We start from the raw sequence: 20,448 nt of genomic DNA, 5'->3' as shown, positions 1-20,448 counted from the left end.
TATGCGAGTAATACCACAATGTAATAGATATACTAAAATAGAACACATGTTACAAGCGTTGCAATTTATGTTTATAAAACAGAGACTACACTATAATGTATGCATATTTATATTTAAGATTCTACATAACTTGATGCCAAATCACTTAAGGGATAGATTAGAAGTAATCAGGAATGAAGATGAAAGAAAAACAAGACAAGATGGGACTATTGCAATAAAATTTTGTAGAACTAGGAGTGCGCAAAAAAGCATGTGCTATGAGGGTATGAAAGTATATAATGCGTTACCAGCGGAAATAAGAAGTTGCGATAAAATAGAAATGTTTAAGTGAATGCTAAAAAAGCATATTTTATGTAAGTAAATTAATGTAACATAATAGCTGAGAAAGCTAAATAAACTTCATTCATTCATTCTTTCCCTTCCTCCCCCTTCTACTCTCTCGATATGTATTTTGTATATGTTGCGCTAGAAGTCTTTAGTTAGTTTAACGAATATTGTTAGCGGAGCAGAAGTCCGCCTGTACCCTGTAAGAGATTTGGTGGAAGGAAGAAAATGTAAAGAGGAGGAGAAAGAGCGTAAAGAAAGCGAACGTTGCAACGAGTTAGCGATGCTAGAGGGATCGAGGAGAAGAGTTAAGCACATTGTAAGGGGACAGAGAAGAACAAAGAGATGCAAACGATAAAAAGGATGAAAGAAAAGGTGGAAAGGAGAGTGGAAAGGAGTAGAGAGAAGGAAACAGAGGAGAAAAGGAGAAAATGGGAGAAGGAGAGGAAGATAGAGGAGGAAAAAGAAAGAGGAAAGAAAGAGAAGACACAAAAAAAAAGCTGAGGCTGGGGGAAGAAGCGGTGAAGAAAATTAAGGAAGAGGAAATGGCGGAAGGGATAGAAAAAAGTGCAGGAAGAAAGAGGAAAGGAGCTCTGGAGAAGAAAAAATAGGAGCGGGCTCTGGAGAAGAAAAAATAGGAGAAATTGATAGAAGAAGGGAAATTATTGTATATTGTATATACTGTATTTAATTGTTGTAAACTGGAGTTTTTGTTGAAGATGTAAAGAGTTTGGTGCACTCTTGAAAACACCCCGTCAACCCCAAGGAAAGCACAGAATAAACTACATACATACATACAATTTAACGTAAAACAAAATCTTCTTTTTTTGCTTTTCCAATTTTTATATATATTGAGTAAGAAAATCTTATTTTCTGTTTTATTACATGGTTTCTTAATATTCTAACATTTTTTATAAAAACTTTTTAAAAAAATTGGTGCTTTTAAGCAATAAAGTCATTTGTTATAGGTACAGAGAACAATTTTTATGGAAAAATTACAAAAAATATGTTTTAGATATAATTCAATTAAAAATTATCAACAAGAAAAAATAACATGTATCCTATTTAAAAAGATTTACAGGGATTCAAATTTAAAATAAACAATTGTAATTTATTTGTAAGCAAAAGATGATAGTTCTTTTTATGTAAGCACTACAATTTGCGATGTTTTGATTCTTTATCGATTCTTTATCAAAATAAGAGTTCAATTCTTTATCAAAATTTCATGTTAGGAGATGCTTCTGACAAAACATACATGATTCTTGTACAATTGATTATTAAAAAGTTGCAACATTTTTGTTTCAAGGAGTTTCGAAACACAGCTCTTCTTTTGGAGCGGTTGAACGTAATTGATTAGATCCATAAGTAAGAATCAATCGCTTGGTGAACAAGGCTACGTTTCAAAATTCATAAAAAAAAGTGTTGCAACCTTTTAGTAACCAACTGTACATCTCTTTAAGGTTTGGCGCTTATTGGGTCAGCTTTATTCAGTAATTACCGTTTTATTAAGCATCATAGAAAAAAATGGTTTAAAACTTTTAAATTCAGATTTATAAGAAATAACGCTGTATAATTAATCATTTTAGAAACATCCTGTATATCGTACACACACACATATATATATATATATATATATATATATATATAATTTATATATAAATATAAATATAACTGTATAAATTTCGAATAAGTTACAGCAATTATCGACAATGTCTCATTAAAAATAACTTTTTTTTATATATAAACTCGATCATTCTCCCCCATATTTTTGTTTAATTCTGTAAAAAACTTTTACAATTCTATAAGTTAATTACAAGATTAGTTTAACCGGTTGTCACACCGCGCTGTAACAAACTTGTCACACAGGGTCCAATAGACTCTGTACTAAATTTCAAAATAAGCTTATGAAATAAATCAAAATAATGGCACCAAAAAAATTTGAAGAAAACTTGAACATTTATAAAATATATTACTTGTATAAGTAAAAAGTATATATATATTCATATTTGAAAAATTCATAAAGTTATTAATTTCTGCAATTTTTTATGAAAAAGACAGGGTTCGCTAGATCCAGAGTGACAACCAAGGGTTAAAACAAGGAAGTCGATACAACGGGTAATTTTAGAATCCCTTTAAATAATTTAAAATAGAAAAAGAAATTTAAATCTAAAAATTGTCTCGTTAAAAATCTTTTGCAATAAAAAAAATGCTTAGAATAAAAAAGTCCACAATTTTGAAAATTAAAGAAATCAGAAGAATCAGAATATTCAAAAATCAAAGATCCAGATTATTATGACTTACAATGTAGACAAAGAAAATTTTGTTGTTTAGGAATTATTAGAATTATTAACAATTTTAAGAACCAAGCTAGCTTAATTTTTTTTCTATATTAGGATCGATATTAAATTTATGACAGTTTGAACTAATACTATCTACATTTCTGTATTCAAGTCAATTCAAGACGTAATCACTTGCAACATTTATTCATATTCCATAGTGTTTTATTTGCACTAGCATCTTCTTAGGTAGAGTTGCTTAGGCAGTTTTTGCACGAATAGCAGCACGTTTTCCTGTGACAGCCTGAAATAAATAGAAAATAAATCATCAAATATTGTACTTCTTTTTGTTACCACTAATAAGGATAGAAATAAAACATAATTTTTAATCGACTCCATTGATAAATTATATTTATAATACTGAGAGAAAAAAATTATAGTTAAGGCAACTATATAGATGACAACTATACAAGTGTTATACATAGAATTGTAATATATGATTAAAAGCACTATTTTATAGTTGTTGCAACTAAATTTATTGTTAAGAGAATTAATAAACAATAGTTACACAAGTTTTATGGGAAGAATAACGTAAACTATAATTTTCTTTTTCCATTAACTATTTTATGGTTATTATAACTAAATAGTTACGAGGCTAATGAATAAATATCGCACTCAGAGAAAAAAAGTTATGGCAACTATAAAAATATAAACAAATAGCACCTCAATTATTTTTTATGGGTTATAAAAATTAAACAACTATAATGAATTGAAAAATAAAATATTGTTAAGTTTATTAAATAATATGATTAACATTATGTATATAATACCATATTAATATAGCATATTAACATGCTATATTAATATGGTATTATATACATAATGTTAATCATATTATATGTATAATATGCCAAATTAATATAAAATATTAACAATACTCAAAAATTAATTTAAAATTTGGCATCTATTTTTTATTTTTTCGCGAACAGAACAAGAACAAATTTTTCACAAGTTATTCCACATACTATTTTGCACATATAAAAATCAGTAAAAAGTTATAAAGCTTTATATTTAAATATTTATAAAAATGTAAGTTAACTATACACGTTTCATCCTTCCAAATACATCTATTAAAAAAATTCATAATAAATAAGTATTCATGGATCATGACGAAGCGTACGATCTTCGAAGTCAAGCAACGTTGTGGGTGACTGACAGTTGTTCCTAAGCACTCCTCGAAAGATAAAGGCGGCGTTAGATATTTATTGACATAGTGACCTACAACTGTGGCTTGACTGAAACATGTATAGTAGTCTCCCCCTTACAGGATTACCGTAGATATAAGTATAAGCAATACCGTAGATATAAGTATAAATATAAAAGCAAAGTTCTTTTAACACAAATCTTGCAATAGTTTCAACAATGGAAATATAGTTTTAAAAAATCGATTTTTTTTGTTTGTATTACCATAAAATCATATTTTGAATAATAAAATGTTTTCATAATAATTATTATAAAACTATAATAGTGTTAATCATATTATTTAATAAACCTAACAATATTTCTATATTTCAATTTATAGTTGTTTTAGTTTCTATAAACCCTAAAAAAATAGTTGAGGTCCCATTTGTTCACAATTTTGTAATTGCCGCAGCTGTATTTTTCTCTGACAAATTTACAATATTTTGACCTTTAATGTAAATCCTTTTCAGTGATTGTAATAGTTGGTTTAAGATAAGACAAAATGTCGAAACACGACAATGAGCTCGTGTCAACAAATTAAAATTTCAATACTAAAAAATAAAAAAAAATTAACCCTTTGCATAAACACTTATTTTTTCAACCTTCACATACACACTGCGTGGTTGTCACCCATGGCATTTTTCAAACAACTGTATCTTTTAAAATATTTATGTTAAAGTTCTGAAAAAATTCATGGATTAACTTTAATGTTTATAGAAAGTATTTACATACTTTTAGTATTAAAATTTAAGAAATTTCATATTTAAAAAAATTATTATATTTTGCAATTAAAAAAAGTTTCCAGTTTTTGCAATTTTTGTAGTTTTTGAGTTTTTTCCATTTATTACAGTACTTAAAAGGTACAAAACGTTGAATTTTCATTTATGGGTGGTAATCACCCAGTGTGAATAGTTAAATAAGCAAAAAATAAAACATAAGAGATATATGATAGAAATCTCATAAAGTCACGTGCTTCCATTGTTAATTGTATAAAGGTTACTTTTAGTGAAGTAAACGGCCCACTTATTAATCCTGAACCATTTACTGACCTTTTCAATATATTTTAAGAAGATATTGGAATGACGATCAAACTTGGTCGATAACACTTAAATATTCTATAAACGTTTTATGAATATTCTTCAAGAATATTTCGAATATTCTATATTACATTCTTATATATTCATCGTATATTCAAATGGCACTCCTATATATATTTTCTAAATGTGAATAGAATATTATATTGTATATTCTGAGAATATTCTATGCATATTTATAAGATATTCGATAAATATTCTATGTATATTCTGCAGAATATTCTATGCATATTTATAGGATATTCCATATTCTATGAACACATAAGAAGTTAATATATACATAAATATATTAGAGGTTATACTGCAATGTGTTCACGCGGTCATATATTATTGAGAGAAAAAATGCATAAAGTAAACGTTTTATTACCTTTTGATTGTTGTATATCTCCCACTTTATACTTATATTTTATATTTATTGCATAATAACAATTTTTTACTATTGTATAAAGAACTGTAACGTAGCACACCACAGCACACATATGATGCGACTAGCGACAAGCAGCGACAAGTCTTTCGTACATAGATATGTACTGCGCGCATGTGCAATACACTATGTGCAATAAATAAACTTAACAAATATTCTAAGAACATTCTTCTCTATTATGAATATATGATATTCGATTGTAATATTCTACGTATATTCATAGAATATTCGATTCAAATATTCTAAAACTAAAAACATTCGCACTTTATAAGAATATTCGTGAATATACGATATCCGAGTATGATATTCTACGTATATTCATAGAATATTCTCTTGAATATTCTGATATTAAGAATATTTGCACTTTCTAAGAATATTCATAAAACATTGTGTGCTATCTGGGCAGTTACACAAAAAAAGTGGTCTGTTCTACGGATTAAACCACTCTATTCTTATGTCTTCATCTCATCCTTATGTATACACCGGATTCATGTTCAGCACGTCAAAATATATAGAAATTGACTAATGAGGTCCCAAGGACAGACTACTTTTCTTTTTTTGTGTGCCTGTGTAATAAATCATTAATGTACTTCATTAACAAGATTTCGTATGTATTTCTTTTATAGATTTGGGAATACTTTTCCAAAATTAAAATACACGTATATATCAGTTTGTGAATTGAACTTTATATAAAAACCGAAAAAAACTTTTTTATATTACTCGATTTATCGATTTTTTCACTCAGTATGTAGTACTCTAAATTTTCATAAACAATTTCGTCTCAATTAGGCATTAGTCTAATTTTAAGAACTCCACATTATTTGTTCCTGTCACTTACATGTCTGGAATCTCGAATTGCGTAAATACAAATTGCAGTTTTCTGTATCAAGCAAATATTGTTATGACATGACAGTTCTATACGTCATTCGATCTTGATTAAGAAATGGTTGACTAAAAATACCGCGAGTTTTATAATTCCCCAATAATACAATACGTGATATCCACGTTAATGCTACATGAATCGACATCGTGAAATCTACGTGAATATTCGAGTGGACCTCAAAAACGGTACTAGAATCTATATGGATGCGATCATAGATTCGACGTAGAAACCACATAAAAATTTTACAAATTTTAGAAACATCCTTGTAATACATACACGTACTCTCTAAATTTCTTGGAGTAAAATGTCACTCCAAAAGAATGAAATTTTTCTCTAAGGATTAGACTTGCATCCACGTAATCCACATAAATCACGTAGATTCCACTTGGATGTCTCGTACCTATTTTATTAGAATTTTTCCTGTTTTTGGCATAAATTTTGTAATCCAGACTGATAGTAACGCATATTCATTCTGAAGAATTTCCAAATCTATAAAAGCAATAAGGCATAGTCGTTCGACAAAAATAACCGTTTTAGAAAAAGTCTCTCAAAGTTTTGAAATTTTAATTATGGGAATTATTCAATTTTTCACTAGAAGTTTTCTTTTGGTAATTACGGAACAAACTTTTCTTTTGGTAATTACTGAGCATATAAACCAAAAACTAGATTATAAAAATCTGAATTACAAACTTTATTAGTAACCACAAACAATATATGTGATGCCGACAATTTATTATTAATATTTAAGCTTAAAATTTATAAAACACGTGAAATCGCAGTTCTAGCAATCCATGGTATGTGCGTGCGCGCGCGCGCGCGTGTGTGTGTGTGTGTGTGTCGTGTGTGTGTAATGTATTGGATCTACAGATATTCTACACAACCTTTTTTTTTTGAAAATTTTAAATCTCGTTCCTTGACTTATTAATTTGTATTATTTTGCCACATTGTTTGGTAAATTTACATACAAAACTAATCTATCCTTCTCTTTAAGAATAAATTAAGTTGTCAAATCTAAATAACATTTACAGAACTCAAATCATGTTAATATCTAAAAAATAATCTACGTCTTTAATTTAAAAGAAGATTATTAAGATCATTAAGAACTTATTTAATCTTAAAAATATTTTTTTTTATTATTTATTCATATGCCTTGTGTACGAATAAAATTATAATTTAGAAAATTCATGTCTATTGACTAGAGAATCGTTTACGAATCTCCTTACAAAATCTAAATTAGAGGTCATAACATTATAAATTTCTAATAAATCTAATTTGCCAGTAAGTCAATTAAAATTTGTTCTTTATGTCTAATTGTAAAACAAACTATTTGAAATGTGAGAGAAAGGCGAATAAGAAGACGAAGTGGATAAAATAACGAATTGCTAATTTCTCAAAATTTATTCAGTAAATCACATCTGTTGTAATTTAAATTCAATCCCGTCTACAAAAGTGGATAATACAATCAGGGTTAGGAAAATTACAGTTACATTTTTTCATTAAAAAAGTAACTAGTTACAGTTACAAGTTACCAATTTTGAAAAATAAATTGTTACAGTTACAGTTACTAAAACAATAACAAGTCGTTACTTTTTTCTTAAATAATTGTACATTATTTTAAATATAAGAAATAAGAATCTTACATTTTATGCTTTGCTAATTTGTATATTATGTGCTTAATTATGTGCTTTAACGAATTATTTTATGTACACTAAATAAGAACTTTATAAAGGTAAAAGACTAAATCATATGTTACTGTTATCAGAATTTAATGAAATATAACGCTACATCAGCTGTCATATATTGATTCATATATTCTCTTTGTTACAAAATTTTAATAAAAATTTTTATTAACTTTATAGAATTTAATATTCAACTATATTATAATTAAGATGATCTCTCTGTGGCGTCATTATAGACCCATCAATGCTAAACATATGTTTCACAAATACAGAACTTGGAATACCTGTGTTATATTTAATAAAAAGTTTCTTAATTGTAGTGTAAGTATTTAGCATATCAATACTGTAATTATTCGATTTTAAGAATCGATACAATTCCTCTTGTAGACTCAATTTTCTAGTAGTTGATTAAAAATTTTAGTACATGTTCCAAAAAAAGTAACTATTAAAGTAACTATCAAAATAATTATTACATAGTAAAAAATTTGTGTTAAATTTAACAGATATCGCCTGTCTCAAACGGTCCACAGAAACTTTTCTGTTAATTTAATATATTAAGCATATGTTAAATAGCAACATAAATATTATGTTATATTTTAACATAAAAATAAATGTAAATTTTATAATTTGACATAATATTTATGTAGCAATTTAATGAGAAAATTATATTAAAGTAACACATGTAACATGTTACATTAACATTATAATAATGTTAATGTAACATATATAACGTGTTACAATAACATATTATATATGTTATTTTAACATGTTATATATGTTAATTTAACATATCATATATGTTACTAATTATTTTAAAAATGCTGAAAAAAATTTTTACAATTGCATATATAAATTGTTCCAGAATTATCAATAAAAATTTTATGTGTATATAGTAAATCGAGGTAAATTAGTCCAACATAAGATTAATTGATTGATAAGGTTTTTTGTAAGGTTTATGATTTAAATGTAAGGAGACAAAGTAATTCGCACCCCAGAATAAGAATTTCAACCAAAATATAATGAATATAATTTCAATTTTTATTTATTCCGATTCGTCCTAAAATCTGATTTGCCTCAACCTATTCTATATGTAGTAATAGATTTCATGAAACATTTTAAAGAAGTAGTTTACAATATTTTGTAAAATCTACTCATTATATGAAATTTCTATCAGTGATCATGGAACAACCTGTGTAATTGTAATGAGATTTGGTAATGAGATGAGTACTCACGAAACACGTTTGGACACGTTGAGATCATGTCGAGAAATAACAGTCACTCTTATATTATAAAGTAAACTCAACAATTTTTTCTGTTAATTTTAACAGATAAATGCTGCTGTTACTAATAATAAGGAACATATTTATTGTGTAAAATTAAAAGTACGTGCACATTGTGATACTTTTACACTTTTTTTCAGTTATTCTAATAATTTAACTACTTGAAATAACACAACAGCAATATGTTAAAATAAAAGCAAACATGTAAAATTTTTTAACATAAAAATTTTAACCAGGATATTTTTTAACAAAATAACACAATTTTTTTTACTATGTTGTTACCAAAAAGAAAAAAATTTTTAATCAGTTAAATTACACATACGATAAAGAAAAGTAACAAAGTTAAGTTATTAGTTACCAAAAAAAGTAAACTGTAACTGTAACTTCGTTACAAGTAACTCGTTACTTCCCAACCCTAATTATAATAAGAAATGTACATTGGATGTACCCATATGTAACGTTTTGGTATTTATGTAACTATAAGAAATAACACTTATAGTATATATGTATACATTCATTTTTTTATAAAAAATGGCAATTTAGCTAAAAATTATACAATAACGTACTCATAATTTCTCACGTTGTAACATTTTTAAAAATAACATTTCATGTGACATAATATTTTATTTTTAATTATGATATATAATTTTAATTCTATGTTTTTTCATAATAATTATTTTTTTTTCTTAATTTTATTTTTGCACATCAGATAAATATTATTTCGTTACATTTATATATCTATATCTTACTCTAAATTAATTATTTTACATTTTTATAATATTGGAATAATATAAGTTTAATATAATAAACTTTTTGTTTGTAAAAAGTACATTATTTAACTTGACTCTTTTCGTCATCTTACTTACACAGAGGAACAAAATGACGAAATTGACACATTTTTTAAAAATCTCAATTTTTGAAAATTCTTACTTATTTAACGTTTATTCTTAATTTTCATATACAATTTTTCCATTTTTCCATTTTTTGTATAAAATGCTTTAGTGTAAAAAAATAAATCATTATTTTTGCACTGTCACAAGAATTAGGAAAAATCGTCCTCTCTCTCTTTCCCTCCCTCCTTCACTTCCTTTCCCTTCATCCCTCCCCATCAAAACATGATATATCACACTGTGTACCACCAATACATATAGCATAGTAATCATGTTATCTTTTTATTTTTAGTCAAGGATTCTAATTTTTCGAATCTCCAGGACAGCTAAATATGCAGTTAATTTTTTTTTAACATAGACAATTTAAGTGGTAATATAGTCAATCTTAGACTAATTTAAATACAAAATACCATTGATTTCTGACGAAATATACAAGTAAACCTATCTAAGTGTTACTACACTCCGATTTTGATAAGCTTTAAGTATTTTGTAGAGTCTAGGCCAAAATAAGAAACAAGAAATTGTATACGTACCCATACAGCTATTAAGAGGGTGAAACACTCTTTTAAAAAAAATTAGTTTTTATGTTCTAAGTAAATACTATCGAAACAGTAAGAGATATTCAAAAAAGTTTTAAATAAAAGTTTTATAGCTTTTAATGTAGTTCATAATAGTGGAATTGGATTTTTAAAAATTAAAGGAGGCAAGAGGAAATTTCACAGCAAATTTAATATTTTCTAAACATCTAATTACACTGTTATAAAATACATTAAAAACCATAAAACTTTTATTTGAAACTTTATTTAATACCTCTTACTGTTTTAACAGTATTCACTTACAAGTAAACCTACCCAAGTGTCCTACTCCAATTTTGATAAAATTGTATGTATGTATAAACTTTATTGTTTTCCTTTAGGATTACAATTTTAGATACAAGAACACAATCCTTAATACTATACTTATCTTCTAACCTTAACCTACTCAGACTATCACTGTCCGCAAGTCCCGAGGTCACGCTTTCTCGCTTGTCCTCCACTTCCCTATCCTTTAGACTTCCGTTTCCACTTATTTTTTCTTATAAAAATCACAAAATCTAAATACCGTTTTCTTTGTATCCGTGTCCATTCACTCCCCCCCTCTCTCTCTCTCTCTCTCTCTCTCTCTCTCTCTCTCTCTCTCTCTCTCTTTCCTTCACACAGTTCAAACTCTTACCCAATTCCTCACCCTCCTACCCCCCCTACCTACTTGCTTAACCCTCCACTCATTTTATTCCTCTCCTCCTCCACACACAATTCCCTCATCTAACACCTCCCCCTCTCCGTCCTCAGCCAGTACTCACTCCACTGCCTCCTGCTAACTTGAATCTCCTCCTTGTCCTCACTTCCTGCAACTCTCCCATACATGCACTCATGATTCCCTTTGTACACCACATAATCAGCACAGTCTCTTTTCTTCTTCCTCCCAATATCTTCCTTCCCTCGTCTCACGACTCAGCCTAGCGATCTTTCTCTATCTACTTTCTCCACCCTTTCTTTAAATATCCAGGAATTCCTATTCTCTTTTTAATTCTCTTATACCAGATATTAAAATTCAATTCCCTGATTCTTTCCTATCTTTCCTCTTTTTGCCTTTCTTTACCCCCTTCTATTAGCCTACCAAACCATTCCTCTTCCCTCCTCGTCTTCATGTCCACCCCTTTTTCATAAAAAAACTTACTCTTTCCTCCTTCCACCCCCTGACGCCTCCTTTTTTCGTCTTTGTAAATAATACCAATATTGATAATTGTTTAACATTTTCACTTGATATTGAATTTTATTCAGACATGAAATATATGATTGCTTAGCGTGATTGTTAATCACAATTGTAAGTGTGATTGAATAACTGTCAATTGTCAATCGCCAATCGCAGTCACAATATACGAGCAAAGTCTGCATAGTGTGCAGCATCGACATTGTCCGGGCCGTGTCAATATTGCACAACAAAATTGGACAAAGTCCGTTAAAATGATTTTGTTTCGATAATCTCACAGTTCTCGTCCAACGGACCATGAATATTTGTATATCTGACTAACAATAATAGCCTAAACAGGCAATAAATGTACACACCATCGAAAACATAGCGGTTCGAGAAATCGATTCAAAATAAATCGTGTATTCTCGGAACCTCAGAACCTAATGTGCTACTGGGTCATGTTGAAAGTCTTCGCGGAAAAGGAGACCGAATCTCTCAAACATTCCCGATCAAGAGACAGTAAAGATCACACAAAATCATAGCCACCTGCCCTAATCGAATAATTGTAATAAAGGAAGAAAAAATTAACATAATTTTGGCTTGTCAATCATTTGCTTATCCGCCAGCCCAGATGCCATCTACTATAAACAACTGGAGAGTTGTGTCCTCATTGTTTCTGTAGAGAAAAGATCCGAGCAGAATTCAAGCACAAACTCACAAGCAATCGTTATTTAAAAAAAAAAAAAAAAAAAAATCTTTTTTCGCGATCAATTCGTTCCAGAAGTTTCTTAAATTGTTAATAAATAAACTTCAAAACCATAAATTTAGATTCTAGAGATGACGAACTAAGTCATATTAAGTTGAAGTTGCAGAAAGTATATTGTTACTATTTTGTATTCAACAAATTATATTGCAAAAATGTTACTTTCAGTATATGAAATTGATTCATTTACTTACTTTATAAATCAGTAGTATAGAATTTCGTACTTAATGGTTATTTGGGTTGCTGATTATGAAAATAACCTGAAAAATGTAAAATTCAAAATGGTGGCTACAAAATATCAAATAAAATAATTTCAAGAATACCTCTAAAATTCATTTTAAATATCTTTCTTCTACTCTTTCTACTATCTCTCTTTCTTTCCAGCCCCAAATCTCTACTCCCCCAGCAAACACAAAGTTACATGTAACGTGCTTGTTAGTTGTAATTTCCCACTCAATAATATAATTGCAATATAACACACGTGTTATATTACAATTACATTGTTGAGTGGGAAATTACAACTAACAGGTACGTTACATGTAACTTGGTGTTTAGTGGGCCGTAATCTTGGGACTGTCCATACTAACCTGTCAAAGAGCCATATCCGCCTCTTTCAATCTCTCTCAAATCTTCTTTTCCCTATCCCCTATACTTGCCCTATCACTACCACTGCTCTCCTTATCCTATCCTTTATCTGAGCATCCTGCCTACCATTTTTCTGTACTACATATCCTAAATACTTGTACTTTTTTACCTCTTCTATTACTCTTCCTTTCCATTCTACTCTATTTTGCTCATTCTACCTTCCATTTCCTAAATCTCAGTACCTTTGTTTTTTCGGCATTTAATTCTAATCCCTTCCTCTCCAGGCATTCCTCAAGTCTTCCTAGCATACTCATCTCGTCCTTCCGCTAGTAGCACCAAATCATGCGCATATCCCAATGAGTGTATTTCTCTCACCTCCACTCCCCCCCCCCATTTTTCCTTCTCCATCGTCTCCTCCAAATCCGTTAGCATGAAGTTGAACAGCTAAACGAACTCCCTTGTCTCACCCCTCTTGCTGTCCAAAAATTACTACTTATCTCCTCGTTCTTCACCCTACTTCTCGTAGCACTTCTTTCACTCTCCCTATTAGCCTTTCCCTCACTTCCCTCTCTCTCATCGATTTAAGTAACACCCTCCCGTCTACCGAGTCAAATGCCGCTTTCAAATCTACAAAAACCGCCACCAATTTACCCCCTTTCTTTTCTGTCTACTTACTAAAAAGTTTAATGTGTAGATGTTATCGATCGTTTCCCTCCTCTTTCTGAAACCCGTTTGATTTTCCAGCACCACCCACTTCCCTTCCATTTGTTCCCTCAGCCTCCCTGCTAAAACTGCTGCATACACTTTATAGAGAGTGGGCATCACTCTCCTGTATCTACTAATGCCTTTCCTTCCCCCTTCATTACTATAGATACTATGATACCGTCCCTTCAGCCATCCGGATAACCCTCCCCTCTCTATACCCTGTTGCAGAAATCCCTTGCCCATTCTTCCAACTTCTCTCCGTCGTATTTCCAGGCCTCATTTGGTATCCCATCCATCTCAGTTGCTTTCGTTTCCTTCAACCTTTTTAATATCCCTCTAAATTCTTCTCTACCCACTTCTTCCTCCATATCCGATCCTCTATTTCTCCTCTCTCCCATAACCGCTCTTCCTTTCACCCCTCCTAACAATTTCATAAAATGTACCTTCCACTCTTCTATCTCTCTCCTCGTTTACTCTTTTCTTCCTCTCTCTATTTACTAACGCCCACACATCCTTTTCCCTTCTGACTTCCATCGCCAATTTTTCTCATTTCCATTTTCTTCCCTCTTCTTTTCCTCTTATATGCTTTTACATTCCATTCTCTTTCTTCTTTATTCCTCTTCTTGTTTCCTACTCTTTCTCCACTTCCTCAAACTGCTTCTCACTTCTCTTTTCTTCTCCCTATAGATTCGTCATCCCATCAACCCCTTCATGTATCCCTCCTCTGCCCTCTTTCCCTTTCCACCACTTCCAACGCGGTTTTTATTCCCTGCATTTCCCTCTTTTCCTCCTTTAACTCTTTCCCTTCTCCCTCTTTTATCCCCTAAAAATGGAGATTTCCAAATTTCTGACATTTAAGTGGCCATATTAAAAATCCGACATGATAAAAAAAATTTTGCGCTGAAAAAGTACTCTTGGATAAAGTTCATTCGTTTTGTACAAGTCTACGCAGTCAAAGTTTACAAAAAAATCTTGTGCATTTAAGCGTTAAAAGGTTATACTACAAAATACTCAAAGCTTATCAAAATCGAAGTGTAACACTTGTGTAGGTTTACTTGTTAGTAAAAAAGTAATCATGATACAATTTATCTTGCAAATGACTACAATGCTATGCGTTTATCAATTTAAATTCATTTTTCATGTTCCCATCATATAACACAATTCAAAAAGTATCGAATTACCTATTTCATAAACTATAAAAATTAATCATTTCATTCTCAGACAAAAATTGTATACCTGTGTAAAAGAGAATAAATAGTAACATCTATAAATGCAATAGTAATGCGCGCGCGCGCGCGCGTGTGTGTGTGTAAAATACTGTGATCGAAAGTAACGTGACTTTTGTTTTAAAACTTCGCGCCCTTTACGTATCGATACAATCATTTGTTTTTTAAGTTGGTATGACTATCCTTGACACCTGACAGAAGTTTCACATCATTTCGCTTGTTAGGTTAGAAATTATAGCGTCTTTTGTAATTGTTAAAAATTTTTATCGGCGATTTTTTATCGAGCTGTTTCCGGATCATAAGCATAGATCCAGGCCTCATCATCAGTAATTATGCATTTCAGAATGTCATCATCCAAAAAAGCATCTCTTTAACAACTTCAACACGACGACGTTTTTCAGAAAAATTCTGTTTTTGGTACAAAACGAGAAGACAAACCTAAATTCTTCAACATTGATTGAATTGATCCAAGTAATGTTTTCTTCATTGGTTGACGTAAAAGGTCTTCCTGAACGAGCTCCATCTTCAACTGCTTCTCTACCATTACTAAAATCTTTATACCACTTGTAAACATTTTTTAATCGCTTTGCTGTGAATGACATATATATGTGCAAAAATAAGACGTACCACCAATGTGGATGACACATATATGTGCATCTCAAAAAAAAAAAAAAAAAAAAAAAAAAAAAAAAAAAAAAAAAAAAAAGTGAAACTACCGAAATTTTTATAGTGACAAGTATTTCAAGGTTTCTGGGGTGTTAAATTCGCTGAATTCGAATTTAAAAATCTATTAAATTGTAAAATTCAAAATAGCGGATATGGCACATCAAAGTTTTCAAAAATAATCAGATTTTCTTGAAAATGAGTTTCTACGGGTTTTTTGGGTCGTTAAATCAAAATCAAGAACATTGATTTTTGTCCCACAGTTAAAGGATTAATAGCTTTATCGTCGCAAAATCTTAAAATTTTTAATGCATCAGCACAAAAAATTTCATTTTTTAGACTGTTCAAGAATCATTTTCGACCTCGTCATTTCCATCACGTCAGATTGCAGCAGCTATCGATTACTATCCGCATAAATTGCGGAGCACCTAGCGCGATGACACTACTTCACTTCGTACTTCAACTCATGGCAGCAGTATGTATTACACATGTGCCGTAGTCTCCTATTAATTGTGCTCAAGATATTCGTGGGATCTTCCTGTAATTAATTCAGTGCACCTCAGTACGACTTAACGAAAGAAATCATGCTATTAAAAAGAGAATATTTTCCCAGTTCCAGTACATCACCATTACTTCTCAAGGCTCACCACGCAAGGTGCACCCCGGCGCCTCGTGGCACATACGGCTCACAGGCATTATCATCACAAGACAGTAATCAATTAATATAGTCGACCCGCGCGAGCGATCAAGACCTTTTCATTCCTAAGACGCATTACAGTTCTTATTTAAACTTTCACGTGTGTAAGGTTTATCAAATAGTATCTGTGATAAATATATAACGACTCAGGGCACATTCTGAGTTTACGTGATAACATACGTTGCGTCGTTTATTGAATATCCGTTCCGCGACGTCCTCTCATCCTACCACCATTCCCAGCAAACTCTCTAGTAAAAAAATTCGCAAACATAGACGAAATTTTATGCAAATTCTTTGCTCAATAAATTTATCCATTTTAAAAACCCGTCGGACAAAAAATTTTAACAATTACAAAAGACGTTATAATTTCTAACCCAACAAGCGTAATAATATAAAACTTCTGTTAAATATCAAGGACTGTCATACCAACATAAAAAACAAATGGTTTGTATCAATACGATGATAAAGCGCACACATTTTTTAAACAAGTCACCTTACTTTTTGATTATAGTAGTATGTAAAATATCTATATGAAGTAATACAAGATAAAACCAATTTTTCAATTTTTCTTTTATGTAAAAAATTATTGAAAGTCGATTTCTTAAAAAATAGAATTTATTTAAAAAAATAGATTATTTATTCTCTTTTACACGGACCAAATTTTATCTGAAACATTTTTCCGTATCTCCTATTTTTCGAGATACTTACATGCGACTATTAAAATGGGACACAAGAACTATATTAGAGAGCAAATATTATTTTTAGCTAAATAATAATTTACCTGGAATCCAGATTTTATGCTGGCAACAGAACATCTTGAACCACAGGTTTCGCATTGTAAAAAAAAGAGTCGAGTATCCTTCTGGAGGATAGTATCAGGTGAGCGACACGTATGACATGTAACGTATTCCTTAATATATCTTCTAAGAACGTTTTCTATTTGCTTTTGTTGGAAACGGCCCTTGATAATTAGCTGACTGTTGCCGTCGACTGAGCCGCTCGTACCCAACTCCGCTAGTAAAAAGTCCAGTAAATGTTTCGGCTGTCTGTGTAATGTTTTACAAATCTGCAAAATAAGAATATATTAAATAAAAATTATTTTAATAATTATAAATTAACAATAGAGTTTGATCCTTGTTTTTTGTACACGTATGCACGCATTCACGCACGCACACATTATAAAATATTAAAGGACGTCGCACAATTCATAATTAAAAAATCGTTATTAATTTATTTGCTTAAATCTGTAATGTTATAAACTATATGTTTACATGGCTCAATTAAAATAACATTGATGTAGTAATTTAAAGTTATTTAGTAAAGAAGCTTAGGATTGCAATATTGACGTAAAAAGGATATGTAAACAAACGCAGCGTAACGATGATGATAATGTTTCCGAAAAATTTCTTAGGTAGCCATAAAGACTACAAAAAACTAGTCTCAGATATGGTTGAAAACTTCAGCAAATTAGAATGCCTGATGAACCTAAAGTTGCATTTCTTGCATTCTCATATAGATCAATTTCTAAAAAATGTAGATTATAATGAAGAGCAAGGTAAACGTTTCCACCAAGCATAAAAAAATGATGTAAATATCAAGGATGGGACGTAAACATAATGGCTCATTACTATTAAACATTGGAAATGGAAGACGTTCAAAGGGTAATAAAACGAAAGAGCAACTCACTCCACAGATCTTTTAAAAATAAAAGAATACGTTGTCACAGAAAAAACAATTCTTAATTTCTAATCTTTTTATGCCATTTTGATTTAGATTTTGAGTAGATCTCCTATCCTCTTTCCTCTTTCTCTTAGATTATGTGGGTTTGGGAGTCAATTGTCTTGGTTCACATTTTGTAAATATGATGGCTAATTTCTGTTAAATATCGAATCTCTAATGTAAAAGTCAAATTCTGCAATTCAAAAATATAAAAATACTCTTTCTCCTTAATAATTTCAATCGTCAAGATTATAATTTAGTCCGAAAAGTGCCACTTTAGCAGTTTTTTATCTATTTTTTAAAATTAAAGAAGAATCCTGACCCGATAAGCCAAAACGAACTTCGGATTCAGACTCAGCGACTCAAAAAACATAAGAATATCATAGTCTAGTCCTCTAAAAAAAAATTTTTGTGTGTGTGCCTGTATTATTAATAGGTCTGAGGTTCCCTTGCAAGTCGAAATTAAAAACCATATAAACTTAACCATAATTTTTATATCCTTAATAAAGAATTTCAATTTAGAAATTATTTTAATGTCTATTTTGTCAGATCTAGTCATTCATTTGTCTAAACGTGTTGCACGATTATATCTACGCACATATACGAGCAAAGTTTGCATAGTGTGCAGTATCGACATTGTCCGAGTCAACATTGCACAACAAAACAGGACCAAATCCGTTAAAATGATTTTGTTTCGTATGGTCTCACAGTTCGTCCAATGGACCATGAATATTTGTATATCTGACTAACGATAATAGTGAGGACAAGCAAAAAATGTACATATTATCGGAAACATAGCGGTTCGAGAAATCGAAATAAATCGTGTATTCTCAGAACACCTCCTAACATGCTACTGGGTCATCTGTTGAGTCTTCGCGGAAAATGAGACCGAATCTCTCGAATATTCCCGATCAAGAGACAGTAAAGATCATACAAAACCATACAAAGCGTCCTGGCCGAGTCAAGTAATTGTAATAAAAGGAAAAGAAATTAACATAATAATTTTGGCTTGTCAATCATCTGCCTATTCGCATGCCATTTACCATAAACAATTAGAGGGTTGTGTCTTCATTGCTTCTAGCAAGAAAAGATCCGATGCAAACACAAATTCATAAGCAATTGTTATCAAACAATGACGAAAAATTTTTTCACGATAAATTCGTTCCAGAAGCCTCTTAAATATAAATAAACTTCGAACTATAATTTTAGATTCTAGGGATGACGAACTCAGTCATATTAAGTTGAAATTGCAAAAAGTATATTGTTATTATTTTGTATTCAACAAATTATATTAAAAAAATGCTATTTTCAGCATATGAAATTGATTCATTCACTTAATTTATAAGTCAGTAATATAAAATTTCGTACTTAATGGCTATTTAAGTTGCTAATTATGAAAATGACCCGAAAAACGTAAAATTCAAAATAGCGGCTACAAAATATCGAATAAAATGATTTCAAGAATATAATTCCGGGAATTTTTTTTACCGAAAATTGTTCATTTTAACGAAAAACCGAAAAAGACCCTTTATATTATAAATTTTGTAAAGAATATGACAATATTTTTTTATCCCCAAATTTTAAATTTTATGTTCGATGTCCGCCATATTGGATCCACCATTTTGAATTTTTAAATTTTGACTTTGGATTCGGTTTCAGCATCGTCTAAAACATACAGATACAACAAGATCTATCCGACATTGCTAGAAAAAATGCCCCTTAAAGGGTTAAGCAGTGCCATAACCGCCTATGTCAACTATGTAGCGCGAGTGTTTCTGTCTTGTTAAGCAGGCATCTTTCAATGACTTTGTCCACAGAGATTTGGCAATGTTGACATTGCCCACTTGAAACCTGGCTAAGAGCGAAAGCAACTTTTGCATAATGCATAAGTGAATCAATCAATTAGAATCGCCTAATTCCCTTCCCAGAATAGAAGTAAAGACTCTGATTGGTTTATTTTCTTATGCGTTATGCAAAAATCTAAGTCCGGGCCCTAAGTCCGCAATGTAACAAGTTTTTAACATTTCTACCACTGCACAATGGATCAGCAGACCTAAAAAAGTGGCCAAAAGTCAATGTCACGTTTTAGATAAAAAATGCATTTTTCCATAATGTACAATGTACATTGTTAGAAGCATCTGTTAAAAAAATGTATACATACTAAATAACTCTTTGATCTCTTAGAGCAACTTAAACTAGAAAATTTTCTTGATTTTTTAAATTTCTGTTTAACCAACATTTTCCTGCTATATATTTATAGCATCACA

The 20,448-nt window shown here is 30.4% G+C and overlaps 1 protein-coding gene across 4 annotated transcripts in view; it reads right to left on the bottom strand.

Annotated features, from left to right (window-relative positions):
- Nucleotides 1–2,089: 2,089 nt before the first annotated feature.
- The window catches only part of LOC105837104 (eukaryotic translation initiation factor 2 subunit 2), a 72,330-nt gene continuing 53,971 nt past the window's right edge, over nucleotides 2,090–20,448 (bottom strand). For all 4 annotated transcript variants that reach the window (XM_036286488.1, XM_036286489.1, XM_036286491.1 and 1 more), the window contains 2 exons: nucleotides 17,244–17,528; nucleotides 2,090–2,904 (listed from right to left, as the gene is read on the bottom strand). In XM_036286488.1, coding sequence (XP_036142381.1) covers nucleotides 2,860–2,904; nucleotides 17,244–17,528 — 330 coding nt within the window. In that variant the 3' untranslated portion in view covers nucleotides 2,090–2,859. The remainder of the gene's footprint in view (nucleotides 2,905–17,243; nucleotides 17,529–20,448) is intronic.

This window comes from Monomorium pharaonis, chromosome 4, assembly GCF_013373865.1.
Source record: "Monomorium pharaonis isolate MP-MQ-018 chromosome 4, ASM1337386v2, whole genome shotgun sequence".
In the NCBI taxonomy this organism is placed as follows: domain Eukaryota; kingdom Metazoa; phylum Arthropoda; class Insecta; order Hymenoptera; family Formicidae; genus Monomorium; species Monomorium pharaonis.
Note: the sequence above shows the minus strand (reverse complement) of the source record. Positions and strands in the feature narration are given on the sequence as shown.